At 37.3% G+C, this 25606-nt stretch overlaps 3 protein-coding genes across 3 annotated transcripts; 1 reads left to right on the top strand and 2 right to left on the bottom strand.

The window, feature by feature from the left end:
• LOC122828179 (macrophage-expressed gene 1 protein-like) lies at positions 1–2682 on the bottom strand. Its single transcript, XM_044111508.1, has 2 exons — positions 2230–2682; positions 1–1681 (listed from the first exon to the last, which is right to left on the bottom strand). The coding sequence occupies exons 1-2, from the start codon at positions 2680–2682 to the stop codon at positions 20–22; spliced, it is 2115 nt and encodes a 704-aa protein (XP_043967443.1). The 3' UTR covers positions 1–19.
• Positions 2683–5388: 2706 nt separating this feature from the next.
• Positions 5389–18221, bottom strand: tspan36 (tetraspanin 36). The gene is made up of 7 exons (XM_044112695.1): positions 17907–18221; positions 8992–9183; positions 8754–8828; positions 8536–8640; positions 7937–8071; positions 7014–7097; positions 5389–6148 (listed from the first exon to the last, which is right to left on the bottom strand). The coding sequence occupies exons 1-7, from the start codon at positions 17964–17966 to the stop codon at positions 6068–6070; spliced, it is 732 nt and encodes a 243-aa protein (XP_043968630.1). The 5' UTR covers positions 17967–18221; the 3' UTR covers positions 5389–6067.
• Positions 18222–23233: 5012 nt separating this feature from the next.
• LOC122828161 (histone H1-like) lies at positions 23234–24036 on the top strand. Its single transcript, XM_044111467.1, has one exon. It carries the CDS (start codon positions 23319–23321, stop codon positions 23835–23837), a length of 519 nt encoding a protein of 172 aa, XP_043967402.1. The 5' UTR covers positions 23234–23318; the 3' UTR covers positions 23838–24036.
• The last annotated feature ends 1570 nt before the right edge of the window (positions 24037–25606 follow it).

Raw genomic sequence — 25606 nt, forward strand, 5'->3', positions numbered from 1 at the left:
AAATCCATTTAATATTGTTTTAAGCTTCTTCTCTGAGTGCATCCCTCTCTGTTACTTCACCTATTTCCACATATCCTTGTGCCCTCAGACCAGAGTACCTCCTCCTCTTCCTAACCACAATCACTGCCACTATGACCACCAGTCCTATAAAACCCATCACTCCAAAAGCCACTCCTCCTTTCTCTGTACTTGACATCTCATTCAGTTCTGAGTTGAACTTCCTAATAAGTTCTGGGATTTCCTCTGACTTCACAAATGTCCATGCTTTAGTCTGACCCAGCCTGACCCAGCTATTTTCTCTTTCAGTTATCACCATCACTTTGTTGGTGGGTTGCAAGCTGAGAAGAGGAGTTTTTCGGAATGGAGGAAGATGGATTGGTTGCAGCTCACCCCCTGTGAACAATCCAGACTGGACACAGTAAAGAATTTCACAACCATCACTGATACTAGCTACATGTTGACTGAACTTGGGAGGGCATCTGTGTTGATTTTTAGCCAGTGGGTTACCAGATTTACAGCTGAAGAGACCTCCAAATGGTACAGAGTACCTTGTTCCGATCTCATAGTCATTACTCACACAGATGTTTTGGCCATCCGATAGGAACTTTACTGGGATAAAGTTTGGAGGACAGCCTTTGGATTTGGTGATGGGGTTCAGGAAAGAGGGGCCATATATGCCACCAAACAGATATCCAGAGTTTTCTGATGCTTTTACATTCATAGAACACCAGTACGTATCAATACGAGCAGACCGAACATAGTTCACATCATTGCAAACATTTTCATGACAATCAATCCACCCTAGAAAGCCACATGAATATGTTTCATCGTGACACTCCATTGATGTATAACCCTCCTGTCTCTCTTCTGATTGCAGTAAAGTTGGGGTATAAGGATAGCGACAGGAGTTATCACCTGTCTCTATGTTTTTCTGGGCAAGTCTATCACAAAGTGGTTCAGCATCTGCAGTGAGTTTGGTACATACTTGGTAAACTCCTCCAAAACTAAGGTTGGTGGCTGGACCATCACATGAGTTGTCATCCACATTGGCTTGAAAGTTGAAGTTTTTAGAATTGACGTCAACACACCCAGGACGGGTGTTGACTTCATAGTAAAGCCCTATTGCCTCTTTTACTTTATTAGCCACTTTGGCAACTGTAGGTTCTGGGAGGTCAGGAAAAGTATTTGAGTTTATAAAATAGTGGATGGGGAACCCAGATCGATCGATAGCAACCAGATTATTCCTGGTATTTTCTTGCCACTTCTCCAAAGTGATTCCAGGATAAAAAGGAATGCTCCCATGGCTTTGGATGAGGGAGTACTGAATATTGGACTGGTATGTTTGAAGTGATGAGCTTTGTTGGCTAGACTGACTGCTAATGTCAAATTTTAGTTTGCCAAAAAAGTTTAACCCAGCCTGAGCTTTTAGAGTGGAGGTATCTGAAGAACTGTCTGACACATAAGAGGAACGGAGATAGTCTTCCTGCACCAGCAATGCCCCAACATTTACACTGGTGATAACATGGGTTCCATAGTCCAGCACCATCTTCTCTGAGAGATAGTTTGCGTCCCTCGTCTGATTGTTTTCAATTGCATCAGCAATTTCTTTGGCTTGCTGAGCAAAGCGGGAATCCAGTGTGAAGTCTGGGTAAGCTTTGACAGTGTAGATGAAATCACGGACCTGTTGAGAGAAAAATAATTTTTTGTTGTTCACAGTTTTGTGAAATTTTACATTTACATTTTTATTTCTGAGAAAATATCTATGCTCCAGATTGCCAACAGAATTTTTTAATTAAAAAATTATGGCCATCAAACACTTTACATTAACAAATTTAGTAATCCATCTACAGCACTGTGTAATTTTAAAGCCACGAAAAAAATATTTAGCTGGTCATTGCCTTTATATGCAGGTTCACTCAATTCTCTTGTCTCTTCAGTGCTTTGTCTGGCATTTGTTCAGTTGAACGTAATTTCTTAGGATGCATTTCATCTGCCTACAGTAGACGTTTGACAATGATATTGAAGGAAGTATTTCTTAATAACTGAAAATAAATCCATTATTTTCCTTGCTTCTCACTGAGTTGGTGTATAAAAAATAATATGGTATATGATTATGACCTGACATAAATGTGGAAACATTTACAGGTATAAATACATTTGTAGAATATACCAATTACTATTTGGAGCATGTTGTTTTTTTCAATAACACCATTAAACAAAAACAGTTACCTGTACTCTGGCTGTAGTCGAAGAATCCTTGACCTGATGTGATTTCATCCTTGTGTTCTCAGACGAAAACTTGCCATTCAGAACTGAGAAAAATGATGCATCAGCATTTATGGAGTGAGATGTGGTGCTTTTCTGCTCCAGCCAGGAGCTGATTATCTCTGAGTTGGTCTCCACGCCTGTCTCCTTCTCAGGGATGACAAACACCTCATCTGGAATGAGGTAAAGCCCGTCCTCGGTGGTTTGGCACTGGAAGTAGCTGAGGTTCATCACTCGGCCCACGTCCAAGTTCCGGAGGTTGTCCCAGCCTCCCCCTGGCAGGACTTCCAGGGCCGTCAGGGAAATGTTGGTGGCGGCCCGGCATTGTCTGAGCCAGTTGGTCGGACGGCTCACGGAACCAGAGGAGCAGATTTGAAAAAAAGTGAGAGCAGCAACAAGTGGCAGGGCAGACTTCATGATGCCTCAGTCTGAAGTGAAAACTGAACAACTATATATAAAGTTCTAGTCAAGTCCTGCCCCCTAACATAAATAATCACATGACTAACAAGAAACAGACAGTGGAAATGCTTTCGCTTACATTTCTCAAACGTCATTTGAGTATTACAGGCTGCAAAATACAAGAAATATTGTCAAATTTAAAATAATAATAATAACCTTCTTATTAATAACTTTTTTAATTGTGTGGTTGGATCTTTTTGTGCTGATTGTTGGTTTTTTGTGTGTAAAATATCCAGATAAAAGCTATAGCTCTGAAATTATCACAAAAAGTTGCTATCTTTACCCCAGTTCACTGGCAGGTAAATCTAACACCATGGGATGCCATGGTGTATTTATTTTACAGTTGCTAGAGTGTTCTTTTCTAATTTAAACTATATCTCACAACCTTTGGCAGTGTTGCCAGTAATTGTCTCATTTTTCAGTTAGCTATAAGTAAAGTCTAACCCATAGGGAAATAAATCAACCTCAGCGACCTTATTGTGCTCAGAAAAACAACAGTTAATGACCTTCCAAATAACTAATGTGACGGTTCAATTTTTTCTGAGGTTTTCACATCTGCACCTATGTGCAACTAGCTGATGGCAACACTAAGCTTTTAGGCACTACTCACACCCATAAAGCTTTCTACTTATGAATCCCATTTGATGAAAGATTTTATTTAGAATTTTTAACAACTCATTTATTCACTCAAAACTTGATGTAGCTGAAACATGTACGCACATTCATGGAATAGACCACAGACATATATACATATATCAGAGACAGTGATAACATGACTATAATAATAATTATAAATGTGTGTGTATATATATATATATATATATATATATATATATATATATATATATATATATATATATATATATCAATAGGTGTGTGCGAATGTGCGTATGTGTGTGTGTGTGGGGGGGGGGGTGCATGTGTTTGCTAAATGCTAAATATTGGGTGTACATAGGTGTATAGAAATATTATTTGTCTATTAATGTAATTCCCCGAAAATTAATGTATTTGTGTTTGATGTATCTGTGTTTTGAGGGTGTGAACTTGGACTCAAATTCCTAGCCAATAAAGGTGATTCAGTTTTTTTTTTTTTTAAATCAACATGTAGATGAAGCATGTTTTGAATGTTTATTTGTTGCAAACATGTAGGAGTTGTTACAAAACAAATATTGTAAAATTATATATCAATAATTATTCATGAAAATATATATTACACGCTTGTCCCAAGTGGGTCTCAAGGGGTGCTGGTGCCTATCTCCAACTGTCAACGGGCAAGAGGCGGGGGTACACCCTGGACAGGTCGCCAGTTTATCACAGTGCAAGGAAAATTGATAATTTTGGCTCTGTTGCACCTCCTACTGGATTTTATGCGTTATTGCAAGTCGTTTCAAGAGGTTAGTGCCACAATTTCATGTTGTCTTTTTAGCTTTACAATTTATGACTAGTCCAACGTCAAGAGATAGCATTGGTTAAATAGTTTCACAAAAGAGCCCAGTAAAATTCAGCATATTTTTCAGTCATCTTACTCAAGCTGTTCTGTTCAACAAAATCAAATTACAAAATCCTCTTCTATGTATAGTAAACAGGGGCACAAATTTAAGAACATTCATTAATGGAAGTGGAATTAAAATGAAAAGCCAGAGATATTAATAAAGAAACACTGCAAGAGTCATAGATCTATAATTTATGTATTGTAATGAATAGGGATGTTACCACATGGTTCTATTGCTATGAGTGGGATACACAACAGTGACAGTCTGTCAATAATATTCCATTAATTTTGCCAACAGGTTAGAATAAGAGCTCCAATAAGAGAAATCTTGAATATGTTGTGACACAGACTAGAAGACAGAGCAGCACATACCAAGTCATTGCAGTTTGTACAAAATCAAAATTACAGTAGTTACTATATTTGGCCATCGTGTTCTAGGTTCTCTTCATACCAAAAATGTATTTTTCATGTGAAAAATACATTTTAGTAGTGTGGACACTTCTAATCCTTGATGTCCACTCCAAATAGAGATTTTGGTGGCCAGAATGCTCATATGGAGTGGTGGAGAATTCAAAATGATGAAAAAAGAAAATGAAGAATTAGGTAATCTTAATCAGTATCATCACATTAAAAAGTAAAATCCTAATAAAGTGTCCTGAGTATTTTTCCCTTTGAGTATTTGATTTGGAGGGAATCTTACCAATAAACTCCCACTGAAACTGCATGTACTACAGCAAACATGAGTCATGATCAAACCTTGGAGCTGCACATCCAAATGAATATCAGCTTAAGACCACAAAATCGACATTTTGTTTGAGCTCTGAACTAAAGCTTGCTGAACTTTTGCATTGCCAGCTTTCTAATGGGCTGACTTGTGCTTCCAATAAAGTCTGACTGTGGACTGCTCAGGAAGTTCCAAGAATGACAACTCCTAGGTTGTTGTTTCTTATCTTTGCAAACAGTGACAGAGTTCATGTAAGATGAATATTCATCATCTGTCTGCGCCACCATGTGGGCCTCTTATCAGTCGAGTCAGGAGGTTACAGATAAACACGGTGGGTCACGCTTAAGAACCTCAGTGTGCATATATATATATTTTTTCCAACGTTACAATTTTTAAGGAAAATCTATAGCCATTTAGTCAAGACAACAAAAGAACAGAAATCAAAAACTCTGTGAAATATTTACCCTTTTAATTTAGAAATATAATAAACATAAGATTCTCCATACAGTTAACTGACCAGAAAAAGACAAGTTGTTTTATTTTTCCATTCAGTTTGCTTTAAGATCCCTAAATAAGGCAATAAACCCTTTGGTTAAGTATCGCAAACAACTTCAAAGATATAATGACGTAATTTACTAAGGTACATTCACTGAATAATGTTCTTTGAAGGATTATCTACACGATGCAGAAAAGCAAGAAGGGTTAAAGATAAACAAGTGAAAGTAGAGGCCTCACTGTCGGACAGTTTTCTTTACATCACATCTAATGGGAGAGTCTGCATCGGGCAAGTAAGGCTTTCAATAAACAGTTCAAACGAATTCAAGCATTTCAGACAGACTCCATTTCTTAATTTGTTTGCAAAGAGACATATAGACAGCACAAGTAGCTCTACTTCATGGAAAGTGAACTGAAAGTAGATGCACTCAAAACAATACATGGATGGAGCTACATATAATTTTGTTACAGTTTGAAGAGGCATGCTGTCATATAATCCTCTTCAGACTTGCAGGTACGATTATTGAGATAAACTTTAGATGTGTAGAAGGAACCGATTGTTGTTTACAATGCAGAAGAAGCAGTCTGCAGACCCCTTTGAGGAAAATGAGCAGGGACGTCCATGAAGCGTCTCAGGCATAAAGAGGCTCATAGCCACTCCTCCGACTGCCACTTCTACAGGTTATCACACAGACGCTCAGCATCCCAAAGAACTGCAACAACACAGGATACATAATCTTCAATATACTTTATAAGTACAATTTAATACAGATATTTACATACAGTGAAAAACATTTACTGAAACAAGATGAGACAAAACAATTCTTTTTTTTAGGATGGATAGGATTGACAAAGCTATTTCCACTTGTTGAATCCCAAAATAATGAGCAAGAGATTTTTTAAAGAATATTTTATATATATATACACATATATATAAATAAATTTTGTTTTCCATATTTAAATATCTAATAAAATTTTATGTATTTTACATAATTCCCTATTAAACTAAGGCAAAGCTTGTTTTTTGGGCAGGGTTATTTGTGTATTAGAAGAACGTAATAAAACATTGTCTAAAATGTTTTATTGCTCATTATTAAAGCATTTAGCAAATAGAAATGGTTTTGGCAATCCTATCTTACCACATTAAAACGGATAACATGCAGTGTAATAAGGAGAACATTTCCTTCAGATCTTTTATGCTTGAGGTAATTGGAGTTTGCCTTAGAAAAAAATCTCTTTGAAAAGCATAATCTGATCAGTGGAGTGAGCAACTGCCATAAATGACTGGAAGAATGCCACAATGGCCCCTTTTTGTTTTAAGAGTAGATGTTGAGACAGCTGGTATTGTACATGAGGCTATTGAGATGCGCACTATTTCATTTGCCAACTACCATTCTGGAGTACTTTCAGTATGGATGGTGTTCAACACTGACAAGCTGACATCTGAAATCGTCGTTAATAAGGTAACAAATCAAAGTACTTAAAAGGCACAATATTGATTTGCCCTTGTTTGTGTGTAAACATGCTGTATACCAGTATGCATAATAAAGCTTATATCACAGATGAACTGTGGGTTACCTTGATGATGGCAAACCCAAGGATGACCAGCATGGCATAATTCAACACATCATGCAGGAACTTCTCCAGTTTTTTCACACAACCCTGAAAAAGAAATACAATGAGTTCAAATTAGAATCTACATAGAGTCATAGATACCTAAAAAGAAATCTTCACAGATGAATGAGCTGGAGACTCAAATCAGATACTTTTCAACCAACCCTGATTGTCGACTGGCTGGACAAAAACTCAAAATCAGTTTTTGTGGGGGCATATTTGGAGAAAACGAAACATATCTAAGTGCTTGTAGTCTACATATTTGGATGTGGAGTCGTCTGTATGAGGTGTTCCAAAATGAAGTTGGAAGAACAGAAATGCAAGAACCTATTTGAAAGGAAATTGTATTTTCTAAGACAGAGCATGCCATTGTGTGGAGGTCTGTCTTTTAGAGAGAGCAAAACATTCAATAGATAATAGGAAGGTTGAACAAGTACAATCTGGAACTATTGGCTGTAAATATTAGGCTCGACATTTTGTAGAGAGTTTGTTTTACTGATGCCAACTTCAGTAATCACATACATAAGATGCTAATGACAGTTGAATATGTAAAGCAGTTTTTTAGCAACTGTGCTTTTAAGAGAAGCCTGAATCATCATCAGTGGGTCATAGCTTTACAAAAAAAAAAACAATAAAAAACCCCCCACAAAAGTCAGAAATCACCTTCAAAACTGACTGTTGCAACTCTAGTAGCAGGTTTAGTTATTTTATGTTAAAGTATACAGCTCCTGAAATATACTGTTTCAAAATACAAGATAAAGTCTGGTCTAATCTGCAATGTCAAAAAAAAAAAAAAAAATTAGAGAAAAAAATGCATAATTAAGAGAGAAGCAATCAGGAAAGACTGCATGCTAACTGGTGGATTGTAACGGTTGTGTTTGATTTACCTCTTGATACAACTGGCTGGGTTGGCCGGAACACTGAGTTGTGTTTATGCAGCAAGACAGAGGTACAGTTTTGTTTTTTTCATACCAGGGGGTGTTGAACCAGCTGGTGTAGTTGATGACTCCACAGCACTTCAACTGCAACAACAACAACAACAACAAAAATATTTGTATGTACTTACTTCTACTATGTAAACAAAAATTCCATAGGTCTTGTATTACTGTTTTTGACAAACAACTGAGATAAGTATTGCAAATGGGACACAAATATTTGTCTGCCTATATCAACACAATTGTGAAGCAATAGAGACATTATCAGTCAAGTCATATTTATTTTTGATCATTGCATCCTTACATCTTGTTTGCCTAAATACCTTATCTGAATGAAAAGTCCAGATAAGGTATTCTGGGTAGGCTCAGTAATAATAATTATTCATGAACACTAATATGGATTCTCAGAAGAAGGAAATGCAAACAGAGAGAATAAAGAGAGGAAATGAAACCACACGGGTGGGACAGAGAACGCAGAGCAAAAAAGATGTTGATGTGTTTGAAAGTAGAGCTGAGGAAACAAGTCGATTGATGTGGACAGGAAGACAAACCTGAGACTGCAGATCATCCACAGCTTTGGAGTTAAGATCGGTTCCATCATACTTTACAAAGGTCTCATTCATCGAGCGCTCCAGCTCCTGACTTATCTCCGTTGACTGCAAGATACAAAGTAGAAAAAGTAATCTCAACAATAGGAAAAAACATTTATAAAATAGAAAAATAGGCACACAAATGTGGTCATTAGTGAGATTGCATTATTTTGACTCACTTTGCTTTGGTAAATGAAGATAAACACCAAAGCAGTCACTTCAGCTGCAAACACTATCACGATAACCAGAAAGAACTGCAAAAAGGGGAAACAGTTGAAAGAAATTAGAATGTCAAAATTGTTAAAAATAGCAAATAATGAATTATGCAAAACATTAGCAAAACATGCATTTAAAAATCTATTCCTTCCTGCCAAGTGAACAAATGCTGAGAAGATCCAGAGAAGGACAAATGCTTACACAGCCAAGGCCAAATTTGGACTCTCTGAGCGTGGCGCAGCATCCCACCAGGCCGATGACGACCATCACCACGCTGGTAATGATGACGATGCCCGCGGGGATCAGAGACTGCTTGTCCGCCACAAAACTGTCAAAGGTTTTATAGCTCATGATTATGTAGGCACCAACATAGGCCAATGCTGCTCCGGCACCCTGAGGGACATAGAAAAACATTTTGTTGTCTAAGTGAACAAGTTTGTGGCACAGTTTAGAAAAACCAGAGTAGCATTATACAAGAAAACATGCTGTTGGGATTATGTTAAATATTGAAATAGCAATTAATTAAAAATTTATCTGAATGTTCTTCCACCGTCACAATATTCCCACTACTCTCTATGAGCTTTTGGAACTTATAAGACTACCATGAATACCTGAGGCATTAATGAAAGTCCATCAAACTGGCCAAATATATTATTAGAAAGCAGAATATAAAATTTTGGCTGCACAATACATTGCACATTTATCATTCACAAGACTATCAAACCCTAACCCTAAATTGCGCAAAGAACTGCTTGAGCTGCAGATGGGCACAAAGAATTCACTCTCTATGCCACTTATTGTTTATGATATGTTGCCTAATGCAACAGAAAATATTAATGTGGACTAAAATACTGTGGTAAGTTGAAAAATACCAGGTAAGTTGTTTGCCAGAACAGCAGATGTACCTTGAGGGAACTTTTTTCAATAAAATCATGCTGTTGATTGGAAATATTTGGAAATATTTTTTTTCTAGTAGCTGTATAGATTATTGACTATCTGGGGTCTATAGCTTCTATGAACCAAATTAGAGAGACATTGACATCCCTTAGCTAAGTATCCATGCATTAAAAGTTATGTCTCAGTTGCAGCCTATGCCAACATCATCACATGTCATGTGCTTTCCTAATATTACAAGTGCATGTCACCTTCAATATGGTAATAAAATACTGCGTCTGAGTAGAATTTTGGATTTGAATTTTACACATTAATATGTTACAATGACAACTGTAGTTCAGGATTTTGTGCAGCTGAAGAGAGATGTCTCTCAATTCAATTTAAGCTCAGTTCAATAAAAAAACCCCCAACTTTATTTATCCTATTGGGAAATTAAGTGATGTCGTAACTCTCTTCAAAGAGTCATTGTCTATGGCTGTGGGCAGGAAGGATATCCGGCAGCAGTCAGACCTGCCAATTGTCCCAATAAGCGTCTGTCTAAAGACTGGTGATGTATGATAATCTCAGGACTGTATGCTAACAGCTAATACCATGACAGTCAGAGGAGACAATATTTCATAGTAACATATCTTGTATGACACAGTCAGTTGTTGGATAGCACCACTAATCCACATTGTTTGCTTTGGTAGCTCCTTTTTTATTTTATTTTTTACGTCTCTGTTTCTTTAAAGGCCATACATTGTTGGGGTCATAGTTCAGGTATTGCTTAAGTTTGAGATAATCAACTTCTCTCGCTTAAAAAAAGCAATACCTTGTTGCCACATTTATGCATAAAAGCAACTATTTGAAAGTAAGAGTAAATATAACTTCTACAAAAAAAGAAGCACAAACCTAATACAGTAATTACTGTAGCATTCTGCAGCCATGAGCACAGCTTAATATTTAAAAGCCTACAATATTACAGTCTGTCAGATACAACACACTGCATCTAAGTTCTGTAAGGCCAACTCAAAAGTCCAGTCTGTCCAAACATTTATGATTGAATACTCGTTTGCTACTCACACTAGGCTATTAAGTATTTGGTCATTATTTCAGTTTGAGTCAGGCAGAACTGATCTAATCGTTCCCATAGCAACGATCAGAAGCAGGACCCTGGCCCAGAACCACAGTGACCTCACTGATGAGGTCACAGATGACATCATGTGCATCACAACAGATCAAAGAGGTTCTGAGGCTTTGACTGCTTGAATCTCAACACTTCAGTTGGAATCCAAACGCTTCAGTGAGATTCAGATTTAGTGTCTAGTGAAGATTTTTGAGTTTCCAAGATGCCATACTCTTTCATTTTGCCACTCGGTTTTGGACTTGGATATCTGGCAACGAAAGGGATGAGGAAGGTTTTCAACAATTTCTTTCCTGGAAACAACTCAGACAAATGTTTGAGTCGTTTCTCAGACTCCCAGGATGTTGAGAGAGATTTGTTTTGGGACAGGCTTCCATCGGTTCCCAGAGATCTAACTGACCCGGCTGGGGAAGTTTCTTCTGTCGAAAGTCTGAGTCGTTTTTCAACCACCCAGGATGCTGAGAGAGATTTGTTTTGGGAACGGCTTCCATCAGTTCCCAGAGATCAAGCTGAGCCGGCTGGGGAAGTTTCTTCTGTTAAAACTCTGAGTCGTTTCTCAACCACCCAGGATGTTGAGAGAGATTTGTTTTGGGACAGTCTTCCATCGGTTCCCAGAGATCAAGCTGACCCGGCTGGGGAAGTTTCTTCCGTCGAAAGTCTGAGTCGTTTTTCAACCACCCAGGATGCTGAGAGAGATTTGTTTTGGGAACGGCTTCCATCAGTTCCCAGAGATCAAGCTGACCCGGCTGGGGAAGTTTCTTCTGTCAGTCAGAATGTTAACAGTGAAAGAACTCTTAGCGGTTCAACAAGCACAATGTCACGAGGCCATCTTGAGTGTGACAATTCAGTCATAGGGAATGATTGCTCGATTGTTTCCACAGATAAATCTGACCTGGCTGGGAAAAATTTGTCTGGGGCGGACCTCAAAGCTCGGGCTATGATTTCACCATCTCTAACATTTTCAGAGAAGACATCAATAAATGGCGAATTCTCCAGTATTTTGGAACGCAAATGTTCCCCAAACCGGGCATCAGGTTTAACACACAGGAGTAGAAATGGAGCCCCAGGCAGTAAGTCTGTTCACAAAGACAAAACTGCCCTGAATGAGGGCAGACAGGGTAGCTCAAAGTCAAAAGAAGAGGAAAGACCTATGGAACCGTTTGTACAGAGTTCCCTAAAGAAAAACTACCCTGGACAAGGTAGCCCACCGCCAAAAGTACAGGAAAGACTTTCGGAACCGCTTGTACCAAGTTCCCTAAAGAAAAACTACACTGAACAGGGTATCCCACAGCTAAAAGTACAGGAAAGACTTTCGGAACCGCTTGTACCAAGTTCCCTAAAGAAAAACTACACTGAACAGGGTATCCCACAGCTAAAAGTACAGGAAAGACTTTCGGAACCGCTTGTACCAGGTTCCCTAAAGAAAAACTACACTGAACAGGGTATCCCACCGCCAAAAGTACAGGAAAGACTTTCGGAACCGCTTGTACCAAGTTCCCTAAAGAAAAACTACACTGAACAGGGTATCCCACCGCCAAAAGTACAGGAAAGACTTTCGGAACCGCTTGTACCAGGTTCCCTAAAGAAAAACTACACTGAACAGGGTAGCACACAGCCAAACGAAGAGGAAAGACTTTGGGACCAGTTTTTACAGATTTCCCAAAAGAAAAATGACCACATACAAGTTAGCTCACAGTCAGAGGAAGAGGAAAGACTTTGGGACAGATTTTTACAAATTTCCCCAAAGAAAAACTACCCTGGACAGGGTAACTCACCGTCAGAAGAAGAGGAAGGACTTTGGGACAGGTTTTTACAAATTTCCAAAAATAAAAACAACCACAGACAGGATAGTCCAGCATCAAAAGAAGAGGAAAAACTTTGGGACAGGTTTTTACACTGTTCCCCAAAGAAAAACTACCCCGAAAGGCATAACTCATCGTCAAAAGAAGAGGAAAGACTTTGGGACAAGTTTTTACAGACTTCCCAAAATAAAAACTATCACAGACAGGGTAATCCAGCGTCAAACGAAGAGGAAAAACTTTGGGATAGATTTTTACAAATTTCCCAAAAGAAAAACTACTCCGGATGGGTTAGCTCACCATCAGAAAAAGAGGACAGACTTTCGGTACCGTTTGTACAGATTTCCCTAAAGAAAACCTACCTTGGACAGGGTAGCTCATCGTCAGACGAAGAGGACAGACTTTCGGAATCATTTGTACAGACTGCCCAAGAGAAAAACAACCTCGGACAGGGTAGCGCACCCTCAAAAGAAGAGGAAAGACTTTGGGACAGGTTTCTACAGATTTCCGTATAACAAACTACCCCGCTGAGGGTAGCCCACCGTCAAAAGAAGAATAAAGACTTCTGGAACCATTTGCATAGATTGCCTTAAAGAAAAACTACCCCGGACGGGGTAGCCCACAGAAAAACGAAGATGAAAGACTTTTGGACCAGATTTTACTGAGTTCCCAAAAGAAAAACTGATCCCGATTGTGAAATTTGCTATGATCAGCGAAAAAATTATTCTATTACGGCTGCCGTAAAGACAGCAGAGGACAACCTCTGTAAAAGTTTCCCAACAGGTTCAGAAATCGTTGGCAGTTTTTAAAGCATTCTGAACCTGTTCTGAACAAAATGTGTACAAAAGCGAGATTCATATTGAGAAGCAAACACATGAAGAGAAACACCACACTCCACAGAAAATCTCACCTAATGGTTTCTCCTGTCACTCCTCTCGAAAACAGCAAGGCTGGTTTTGGAGAGGCGCAAGAAACATTGAATTTTGTGAATAACCTATCAAAAGTTAACATCCTGTTAGCAGGTTTCTCTCCGGGCTCTCCTAAAGTCATCACTGTTTGGTTAATTCGACTCTAAATTCTCCTTTAGTGTGAATTAAACATCAGGCTGCACAGTGGGTAAGTTGGTAACATTGCTGCCTTGCAGTAAGAAAGTCGTGGGTTTGAATCCCAGCCTGGTTCTGTCTGCATGGGGCTTTCTGGTTCTCCATGTCCATATGTGGGTTCTCTCCGGGCGCTCCGGCTTCCTCCCACAGCCCAAAAAGATTTAGTGCATTTTATAATGGATGGATGTTAATAATAATAATTGTTATTAATATTATTATTATTAATATTACCATTACTATATACAAATAGATATATCTATCCATCTATCAATGAAAAGATATATCTATATCTCTTTCTCTGTATATATAAATATACTTTTCTATAAATTTACTATTTGTTTAAGATCTGAGTTTAATTAATCCCAATATTAGTTGTGCAACAAATTACATCATTATTGATATTAATAATTTCAGAACAAGGTAGTATAAAACTATATAAAACTTGATCTTTAACAGAGAGCTAACAAGTGTTAAGGGAAAATTTTGTTTTGCAAATGTTTATAAAAACTGAACAATTTCCTGCCAGAACCAAATTAATAATAGATGAAGACATTTTATATGGCAGCAGGTACAGAAAACCAAGGTAGAAATCTATTGTTAATCAATTCATGTTAAATAAATGAAAAAAAAAATTTACTTAGCCTACCCAATAAACCAGGGGTGGGCACTCCTGGTCCTCGAGGGCCGGCGTCCTGTAACTCTTAGATGTCTCCCTGATCCAACACACCCGAATCCAATAGCTGAATCATCTCCCAAGTGCAGTCAGGTTCTCCAGAGTTCTGCTAATGACCTCATTATTTGACTCAGGTGTGTTGAAGTAGAGACACATCTAAAAGTTGCAGGACATCGGCCATCGAGGACCAGGAGTGCCCACCCCTGCAATAAACCATATATTTGAGACAAAATCTGCTGTTTTTGAAAGGACTATCAAAGTATAGTGCAGTTTCTCTCCTCATTGCATGTCAGATAAATTATTATACAGATACTAGGCAAAATTATAAGCCGCTGTTGTCCACTAGACTAGAGACAGAGAGGCAGGGGAAGGCTGATGAGAAAACTGGGTCAATCTGTGGATGAGGAAAAACTCCCTCTGACGTGGAACCTGGACTTTGTCACTTCATTGATTGCTTGTAAACACAGCTACAGCAAAAGGAAAAAAGCTCTGACCTTAAAAAGACAATATGATACATTTTAAGAAGATAAACAATAGAGTCACTCACTTCTTTCTATTTGACAGGTCAATATGTTAAAGATTTAATCTTTTTTTTAAGTGTTTGTCCTGATTTAATTAATTTCTGCTTCAAAAACACATTTGATATAAGTCACAATAAGAAATGTAGCAAAAGTAAAAAAAATAAAAATAATAAAAAAATTAATAAAAACTACTAAAAGTGATTTGTTCTGTCTACATAACTGAGAAAAATGTTACAGATATAACACACATATCCATTTGCTTGTAAAATAAGAGCAAAGCAGTAAAGCTTTTCCTTTTGTTGTACATCATGCGATATGAAATCATGTGATCACTCCAGGGTTAAAAGGTACACTAAGTCACAACCTTATCATTGTTTAGCACTGACATCACCAATCATAAGACGCCATGCATGAGTCAGTCCTCTGCATATACGGAACTATTTCATATCTCTTTATGCAAAACAAGCTTTGTTTATACAATTTCAATGCGAGTCAAACCTAAATTTAAAAAAGTGGGTCAGCTCTAGAGGCAAAGGTAAAGCATTCATCTTTTTTTATTGACAGTACCAATTCCCCTTTGCCCCTTGAAATGGAGCTCATTTAAATCTGAGTCACTGATAAAAGAAGCCCAATAGCAGTAGAAGAAAGTAAAGTGAAGTAAACTGAAGTGTGAAGTGTGGTGTTTCTTAAGCAACAACTCTGGTCATGTGAAAAATAACTGGGTGATCGGCTGTTTTTGACTTTGCATGTTAAAAATCATACAGTCATGAAAAAGGCAAGTCGTTTACAACAAAAATAAAATAAAACTTGCTTTTCATGCATTGGCCAAATTAGGGCTGTTTTCAGTATTACTTCCTCTTTAACATTACAGCTCTTTTATTGTTTGGCTATTTTTTTTTTATATGTACAGATGTGTGTTATCTGTAGTCTAAGAATAATTTACATGGACTTAGGTCTCATGACTCAGTTCTCTAATCACTCCCCAGTCACAAGATCCCTGATCCCTGTTCCCCTGCACCTCTTCCTGTGCTTCTCACCCCCTAATTTCCCCAGAAAATCTGATCTTGTGTCTATGATGCAGCACAAAGAGGCTTACACAACGTACAGCGTTCACACGCCGCGTCGCCTCGCTGGAATTTGAGACAGCCTGTCTGAGGTTGTTTCTTAATCTGTGGTGATGATTTTTGGAGAGTTCCTTGCAGAACTTGTTGGATCTGGACTTACTGGACCACATTCCACATGCATAATTTTTTTTAAATTAGAAGAACAACTGATCACTTCAGCTCTTGTCCTTGCAAAACTTTGACTTAATGTTTAACTTTGGTCTCATAAAAACACTAAAATTAGATGTGTCTGTATGATTATTTCATAAAGCCATTTAAGTGACACTGTTAACATTTTAAATCAAGTCTTGGACAGTAGTTAATGTTTTGTGAAAGTTTTTGATTTTTTTGCATCTTTTTTCTAACTCTTGGACAACCTCAAATGAAACGTTGTTGCTGATTCTTGGAAACAGCTTACAAAACAAAAACAAGTTTGACTCATTCACTCACAGAACTTCCAGTTTTTTAAAAGTAAGGATGATCCTGCTTGAGGGCTGAATTATAGACATTATTGCTCCATATGCAGTTGCTGATTTGTAACAACAAAACAGAAAAACAGGACCCTCTTATGTAGATATTGAACAGAATTTTGTGGCCAAATTCTGAGCTGGTGACTCTACTTACAGCTTATGTTTGAAACAGTAATTTGTAACAGTTTTTTGAGTATCCCCTTTATTATAACTCTGAAGCTGCCAGTGTTTCTAAATTCAGCATATTCCATGATAGACACAGGTTGAAAGCTCAAAAGAATAAAAATAGGACAATTTTTCTATGATGTTAACTGTGGGGTTTTTTAACTGTATTTTTTGTGCGATTTTATGATGTAAAACACTTTGAACTGCCTTGCTGCTGAACTGTGTTATACAAATAAACTTGATTGATATATTGATTCTCTTCTCAGCCTCCCTTTTATTTGCCAAGTGTTGAGCTCGTTCTCACTCTTCATGAGCTGAAATTAAACAAATATGTCCCGACATAGAAAAGGCAGCTTCCTTTTAAATAGCTTCCTATATTTCCTTAAAGTTATGAACATTTCACCTAACTTTCAGTCTCCTTCCCTTAGTGACAGTGTCCACACAGAAAAGGGTTTTAATCAGCGCAATGTTGCAGTGTCTGTCAATGGAGAATACACCAAGACAAATCAAATTTTCAAGTTTACAACGCTGTTAAACCTTTCCTTACATGCTTCAACATGCAGGCTGAGTTAGGCCTACAACGGCAGTAATCTGGAGCAAACCGGGACAGACTATGGTGAAATAAGGAAGTCACAACATGGAGGTGGGTATTAAGATAAAACCAGGGCGTATTAGTGTTTTCTCCCCCACAGACGGGCAAATCAGACAGTAATGTAATTACATAGACCGCCGTTGGAAATTGTCCCAAAAATCTATTTAGTTTGCTCAAAAAAAAAACAAACAAACAAACAAACAAAAAAAACCAGCGGGGAACAGCTAGTCAGCTCGGACCAAAGTGTTTACGTTAAAACAAATGTAGAAATGGCTTGTTGTCTAGACATGGAAAGTGTGTCCCAGGTGAAGCAGAATTACTGGAAATGTTAGAAGGGGTGGGGGGTTTCATGGGTTCCTCTAAATCTCCCCAGAAAAAAAAAAAAAAAGAAAAGCTCCACATCCGGCCTATATGAGCTACATAGGAAGGACAAGATAGAAACAAGGAAGTTACTGTCCACTAAAGCTGACACTCTTCTGTGATGTTTATCAAAGCAACTTCTGTAAACGCGAAGTCTACCTAATAATAATCACATTAATAATAATAAAACGCGGCAGTTGTAAAGTAAACAGACTCGGTTCATATTTGCTTCTGGTTTCCCCCCCGAATAGTCCGCATTCAAATCTCAGCAGGTGCAAATTTACCCCCCACCCACACACACACACACACTTACCCAGAACAGCAAGCTGAGGAAGAGGAGGATGGTCTTGGACGTACAAATGCCGCAATCCATGTTGCCAGACAGAACCGAGGAGACTGAAGGAGAGCTGTCCTGTAAATTCTTTCCCTTTTCTTTAATCTCGCAGTAAGAGGCCACGCTCCAGCTGCTTCTACCGCAGTCACAAGTTTCCTTCTCACTGGCTGACTGCGCTGACTGTGATCACATGGTCACATGACTGCTGTAAGGGGATTCAAGAGAAGGGGAGGGGTCACTGAGGGAACTGATCGAGATTTAGCAACAGATTTGGCATTGTTACAATCCTGGGGAAACATTTTGTTAGTGAATTAACTTTATTTATCATTATAAAACCCAGCAACAAGTCAGAAATCTTCAACAGAAACGTCCTAGAGTAGTCGTTGTTAATGTTGAGATAATACTTCACAGCAAGTTTTATTAATTAGGCAAATGAAACTGGTACCACATAATACTCATCAGTGATGATTCTGATGAGTATCACAATACTCATTGTGTGGCACACAATGGGTATTGTGTGGTACAGTTATGACATCAAAAGAACAATTTACTGTAATTAAGACTTAATTACTTTTTATCTGGTTTTAACTCCAAAATCACCATTCATCTTCAGTCCATGGTCAGTTTTAGTACAGCTACTCAGGGGGTTTTTTCCACTTCAAAATGCCATTCTTTTCCAGGATAAATTTTCTAGATTATTATTTTTTTCAGGTTTTACAACATTTTTGACTTAAGCGGTTGTCCTATCTGTATATTCTACAGATCACAAAGCAGTTCACTCCTACAGTAAACCTGGCAAATCAGCATGTGGTTAATTTAGCTGGGTTTTTTGTAGCTCCTGGGCTAACTTATCTGAACATATCCAACAATCATCGCATGGTTGGACAGTCAATAACACATTTCTCTTGTAGAAGATCTACCATGACAACACTGATTATGATTAACCCATGTTTTCCACATTATTCTTTTATTTTTTTTTATAAACACTTTGTCCTCACTGAGCTCCCTTAGCTTTAGGATCTTGACCTATATGACATGTGAGCAGAAGAGACAGTCAAACTCTATCCAACTGGTCAAATGTATTATTGACTAGCAAAGTTTAATACAGGGCACCTGAAATATGATACACCACTAAACCAGTTCTTGTGCTATCGTGATATTGCTCCTACTGACATGAAGTAAAGATTTTAAAAGAAAATTGCGAGGGTGTTAGTCATTAAACAAAAGCCTCATAAAGATTATTTTACACAGCTGGGGTTATTATGTCAGTCATGATGGCATGACGCTCTAAGTTGAAATTGTTAGAAACTGTAAAATATGTTGGCTTTTTCAGGGAGACAAATCAAGTCAGGCAGGCTGGACAAAGTTCATTTGGACTGGACAAAGTAAATGGCCTGACCTATTTTATCTCTGAACAAATGTTGTCATGGGCATTCAAACTCTAGATGTGATTTCTATCTACCTTTTGTAATTAATTGAACATTTTATACATAAACTAATATGTAGAATAACCTTGTTAACCTTGTAACTCAATAAGCCATGTTGAACACTTGATTGATTGCTAAGAAATTGTCTATAAAATCCTGGAGGTTCAATAAATAAATATTTTCATCCATAAATGTATTTTTTAACTAAGCCGGACTTGTCTGCTTGGTACAACTGACTGTATCGAGCAGCACCAAGGAGATGCGGAGTGCGCACATAAATCTTGCCGTTATTGCATTTGACATTTTGGCTTTGCTCAGATTGAGGGTCAATCACATCATAATCTTCAAATAATTTAGTGTTGCTCATATCCACAAAAAAACACTATGTAAATACATTTGCAAAATTTTAATTTCTGTTAAAAAATATAGATAAAAAAAATCTTTTCCCAATTTCTGAATTTATACTAGGTTTTATACAAGAACTAAAAATGAGATTTTAAAATAAATGTCTGCTTTTAACTTGAACTTGTAAGACCAATTTTTCTTATTTTTGCACAGTTACATAGTCTGTATCTAAACATCTGCCACTGTCAGTAACTAATTTGCTCCAACACCAGCACTGAGTCGCCACTGCCAGGAATAAAGCAGAACTGCAATCTGACGCTGGACATTTTTGTGCACGCACCTTTGAATGCAACTGCAGGAGGCGCTATCAGTGCACCGCAGGAGGCAGCAGGATATTTGCCAATCTTCTCCCTTATGTACACACACGCAAACTTGTTATCTCTCAGCAGTACAGAAAAAGAAATGATAAGATAGAGCGGGAGAATATATATCTGTTTGGTTTGAGCGGTTTGAATGGGAGAAACATTTAATATCTGTTGCTTCTAGCGCGTTTATCTGTTAATGATCTCTATTTTAATGTAATCTGTCTCTTGAGAAACAGTCGTGATAAAAACATCATTTTCACAGTTTGCATGAAAATACTCTGACTTATTAAAGCAATTGATAATTTTCACTAAAAGTGTTTCAGGGTGAGAAAAAAATAACTTCTTTTCCACAATAGAAAGCAGTCACTGCTTATATTTAATTAAATACTGGCAGTTACAATAAATAGGAAGGGTATTTCCACTGCATTTTTAAAAGGCTTTGTGCTTGTTGTGTTACTATTATTATTTTTTGGTTTAAAAAACAATCTGGAAAGGATAAGTAATTATTCAGATGAGTCTGTTGCATTTGATTGATAGTTGTATTTACATCCAGAATTAAATAAGAATTCAAAAGTGCAAAGGTCACTTTAAACTGTTGAGGGTCTAGTGAACTGAAAGATCAGGGCATGAGAAAACACACTGACACTTGGGTCAAGAAAGCGGGAAAAGGAATTGTGTTTAATCAATTTGTGTACACCTCTGATTAAATTGGTGGGGGAGGGAGAACCCGGGAAAATAATCTTAAATTCGTTTTTCTACCCACCCTTCATTGCTGGCTGATAATGTTATTCTGGCTCAGATCCACTTCCCTCCAAAAGTGGAGACAGACACATATTATACTTTTCCTGCACAACACATTTAATTATTATGATGTTTACAGTATTATATATATATATATATATACATATATATATATATATATATATATATCTATATATATATATATATATATATATATATATATTAAATTGAACTAATTAGGATAAAACTGGAATTGAACAACTACCTAAAACAATATGTCAAAAACATTAAACTGTTCAACATGACCTAATAATCATTTATTAATTAGAGGTCAAACTCCTTATAAATAGCACACAATACACATCTGAATCGGCAGCTTGCAAAGATACGGCAAATCTGTGACATATTTTAACAAACTTAAAAAACAAATGTAGAGGGAAAAATTTTAAACTGTTTTAATTTTAATGTTCTTGTGTGCAAGTACTCAAATATTTTTTCTGAATCTGGGAGAAGGAAACTGAATCTTATTGTCAGTAAAGATGAAGAATGTCCCTCCTGTGGTGCTGAGGCTGTCTCTATATGGTTCTCATTTGAGATTTATTCGCAAAACAATATTTGCACAGCATCAAGGTTTTTTCTTGTCACCAGGCATCATACTGTCCTTCAAAAGTATTTTCATTTAGACATGAGTACAATTTTCTTATCTGCAATGAAGTGACTTAGTTTTGTCATAATTTAAGCTTACAGAGGAAACAATTGTGTTTCTTTGATCATTTTTCAAAGCATTTATTCAGCAAATAATAATTAAATAAACCACACATTTTACAACAACATACAAATAAGATCACAAGCTTAAAGATTATTTGGTTTGGTTTTTTTCTACATGATTATTTTGTGGTCAAAAACCTTGTTAAGTGATTAAAATGCATGTCTGAAAAGGCATTAGTTAGCTGCCAGCTTGTATAGAATCAAGACACATTTTCTATGTTCAAATAGGTTTTTAATAAAGTTACAGATTTTTGAAGCAGAGATTGTATGAAATTTTTACTATGTACTTTTAAGAAGATACGCAAAGTTTTTTCTCAGATTTTACAGAAAAATCCAATTGAAGAAAACACACTACTTCTCGAGTTAGAGAGGTGCCACTTCGCTCTGTGGTTGGATTGCTTCTATATGGTCCTCATCATGTTTTTTTTTTTTTTGCATAATGCATATGTTTTATATTTATCACTTATTTTATTCACCTATTCTTTATTTATTTTTCACATAATCCAATCACAAAAACATGTTTATTTCCGATTGTTTGAGATGTTGTCACCTGTGAAAAAGTGTCACAACACTCTTCATTTCTTCACCTTACAGGGTTCAACTGTGTTTCTTTGATCATCTTTCAATCAATCCATTAAGCAAAAAACATTGAAAGAAAACGGAAATTGTGGGACAATATAACAAACACATCACACCCTTCAAGATGGTTTTATTAGAAGTCTTTCTATTTGATCGATTAGAGGTAATAAACCATAGAAATGGTCTAAAATGAACATCTGAATAGACATGTGAAAACCACCACCTTATAAAAACACCCAAAAATTGCGATAAACCACAGTAAGTCTTTATCAAAAATAAATATTAATGAAGTAAACATTGTGTGAATTTTTCAAAATGTGTTTTTAGGTGCATATGCAACTTCTTTATCTGAATTTTTTATGAAAAATCCAGCTAAAGAAAACACAAACCTTATCTTGTCAGAGAAGGTGGGGAATATGGGACTGTCTCCATAAAGTTCTCATCAGGGTTCCATCCTCTATACTGAGTTAAATATTATTAAGGTATTTTCTTTTTTCTTTTGTCATTGCCCATTTTAGATCTATCCATGGAAACCCATTTCTGTCTATGTTTGCTTAATGTCTTCTCTCTGAAGAAGTTTGACTTTTTCTATCATCACTGTAATACACCCTGGAGGCAACTGTGTTTCTTTGGCCATCTTTTAATGTATTAATTATGCAAATGAAACTGAAATAAAAAATAACTTCTAGGAAAATACATAAAAAACACCCGGCACTTTTGGATGCTTTAGTCATATATTTTTGTAAACTATTATTCAGGGCTTATAAACTTTATAAAATGTAGAAAATCCACATTTCCAATGACATCAGACAACTGCCAGCCTCTAAAGAGGGACGAAAACTGCAAGAAATATAAACAATTCTACTGTAAGGATTAAAATATATGTAGTAGATGTTATGTGCAATTTTTTAAACATTCAATTATGCAGATTTTCAAAAATTTTCTTTATATTTTTACAGAAAAATCCAGCAGAAGAAAACACAATCCTTATCATGTCAGAGAGGGTGGGGAAGGTGCCCGCCGTAGTGGTGGGACTGACTCTATAGGGCTCTCATCATGGTTTTATAAAGCCTGGCTTTCAAATGCAGACAAGCAGAAGGATTTCTCCAATCTATCCTGTGTTTGACCTCAACTGACCGGAGCCTGCAGGTGGATAAAATCTCACAATGTCTTCTCCTGCGATCGCTTTGCCGGGGGCACTGCCGGCAAAAAAGAAAGCCAAATCCAAGAAGAAGTCAGGTCCTTCAGTGTCTGACCTGATCCTGAAGGCTGTGTCTGCCTCTGCACAGCGTGGTGGCGTGTCCCTGGCCGCCGTGAAGAAGGCTCTTAAAGCCGGAGGATACGATGTGGTGAAGAACAAGGCAAGGATCTCTGTTGCCATCAAGCGTCTGGTGAACAAGAAAGTCTTGATCCGGACCAAGGGCTCCTTAAAGGTTAACAAAAAACCTCCTAAGCCCAGAAAGAGGAAGGTGGTGAAGAAGAAGAAGAAGCCAAAGACCAAGAAGAAGAAGGCAAAGAAGGCCACCAAAAAAGCAACCAAAAAGTCACCAAAGAAGAAGAGGAAGGCCAAGAGCCCAAAGAAAGCCAAAAAACCTGCTCCGGCCAAAAAGGCAAAGAAGCCAAAGAGCCCCAAGAAGGTGAAGAGGGCCAAAGCTAAAAGGACGAAGGTGGCAGCCAAGAAGTGAGGGCTCCCATGGAACCAAAAGGCTCTTCTTCTGAACTTTCACTTGGTGTGGACTAAGATGCATTCAACAAAACTAAGTTTGCTTTACTGAACTTGCTATTTTCCTACATTCCTTCTTTTTTCTTTCTTTCTCATCTGTCATAGTCTGTTATAGACTGAACTGCATTGTTGGAAATAAAAATATACATATTCTTATTTAAGAAGTGTGATGTAGTTACTTTATATACATACTTGCTTAGTAATATAAGAAAGGTGTGTTGTTCAGGTAGAATTATGCAATATTACCATTTTGTCTTAAAAAGTAAACAAAACAGTGTGTTAGACTCACTGAGGATAGTTTTTATTTGCTTCAGTTTAGGAGGCTTCCTTGTTGGGTTTGAGATTAGTTTGCTTAATTCTCAGAATTAATATTTTCTGGAGTCTCACTTTTTCTGAACTGAAAATCAAAAGCACACATGAATCAAATGTAGGAATGCCAAAGTTTTAGCATATTTAACTTTTATTTGTAAAGTAAAGTTCTCATCAATGCACCTTCTGCTGTAACCTGATACAAATGTCAACCTGTTTTACATTCAGCTGGTAAGCTGACAAAACTAGATAAAATAATGTCTGAACTCAATTATCTGCTGCTAAGGAGATTTATGGAGAATAAAAGAGAGGGTGTGACTCCAAGAAACGCTCCTCTGGCCAAGTGTCAAGAGGTTTATTTTCCAAACACACTGCCTCATTGTCACAACACTGTCATTCTGTTCATACTGGCCTTGACTGTTCTTGACCATTATCTTCAGTTTATAAGTTGCAGACGTAAGAAATAGGTTGAGTCGTGTTATCACAGCATTATGATGAGCTTTAGCTTCACTGCAAAAGATAAAAACGTGGCATGGGGTTTCTTTCTTTCTTTTTTGCTTTCATTCTTTTGTCAAACCAGGCTCATAATAGGAAAGCTTTATGTGTGAGTAGTGTCTCAGAGTTTACTGTCGCCATCTGCTGGTCACAATTGGGTACAGAAGTGAAGCCTTCAAAGAAAAATCTCAACGGTATTTTGGGATGTCACATGGTGTTGAACCCATCAGATAGGTAAAGGACAGAGTTGAGAAGAAGCTCAACACAGGGTTAGCTAATAAAACAACATATTACATGACACAATTGCAGACCCACTATGGCATGGGTCCACACCTAAAATGACTGGCTGAGTAAAGAGAGCATTAATCAGGGAAGCTACAAAGTGGCCCATGATAATTCTGGAGGAGGTACAGATGCAACAAAAGTCTAAAACCTGGGATGGATGTTCACCTTCCAGCAATTCAACAACCAGACTTACAAAGGAATCCTTTACTGTTGATAAAATATCTAATTATACAATAAAAGTGTTAGCGCTGGAGGTTGGATTAGACTTTTAACTGATGGGTTGCTGGTTTGAATGATTGCTCCATTGCTCCAAATGTACGGCATTTACCATTTAAAATGGGCCACTCAAAGTCAATACCTAAGTAGGATAGAGAATCGACCAACACTTTAGAATTACTAACTCAAGATTTGCAGCTGTAGCTGCAACAGCAAGTCAGAGGTAAAGTATTGATTCAGGAACGGGGAGGGCAGGGTTGTTGAGTGTACAAGACATATTAATGCAACACTCTTCTCACATCTAAGTGTGAAATATTCTGAAAACCATGTACGGTCCTGTGTTCTTTCCACATCACAATTATACATCACCTTGTGCTGGTCCATCAACAAAAATCATGGTAAAATGCATCAAAATGTATTGCTGTA

Source organism: Gambusia affinis, linkage group LG03, assembly GCF_019740435.1.
Source record: "Gambusia affinis linkage group LG03, SWU_Gaff_1.0, whole genome shotgun sequence".
Lineage (NCBI taxonomy): Eukaryota > Metazoa > Chordata > Actinopteri > Cyprinodontiformes > Poeciliidae > Gambusia > Gambusia affinis.

Bases quoted from the DNA above. Each gene is read 5' to 3' on its own strand.
- LOC122828179 (XM_044111508.1), bottom strand. From the start codon at position 2,682: ATGAAGTCTGCCCTGCCACTTGTTGCTGCTCTCACTTTTTTTCAAATC. The intron at 1,682-2,229 runs GTAACTGTTTTT...TTCTCTCAACAG, and splicing joins CGACTACAGCCAGAGTACAG to GTCCGTGATTTCATCTACAC.
- tspan36 (XM_044112695.1), bottom strand. From the start codon at position 17,966: ATGGATTGCGGCATTTGTACGTCCAAGACCATCCTCCTCTTCCTCAGC. The intron at 9,184-17,906 runs GTAAGTGTGTGT...TATGTCCCTCAG, and splicing joins TCCTCAGCTTGCTGTTCTGG to GGTGCCGGAGCAGCATTGGC. The intron at 7,098-7,936 runs GTAAATCAAACA...TTTCTTTTTCAG, and splicing joins CCAGCCAGTTGTATCAAGAG to GGTTGTGTGAAAAAACTGGA.
- LOC122828161 (XM_044111467.1), top strand. From the start codon at position 23,319: ATGTCTTCTCCTGCGATCGCTTTGCCGGGGGCACTGCCGGCAAAAAAG.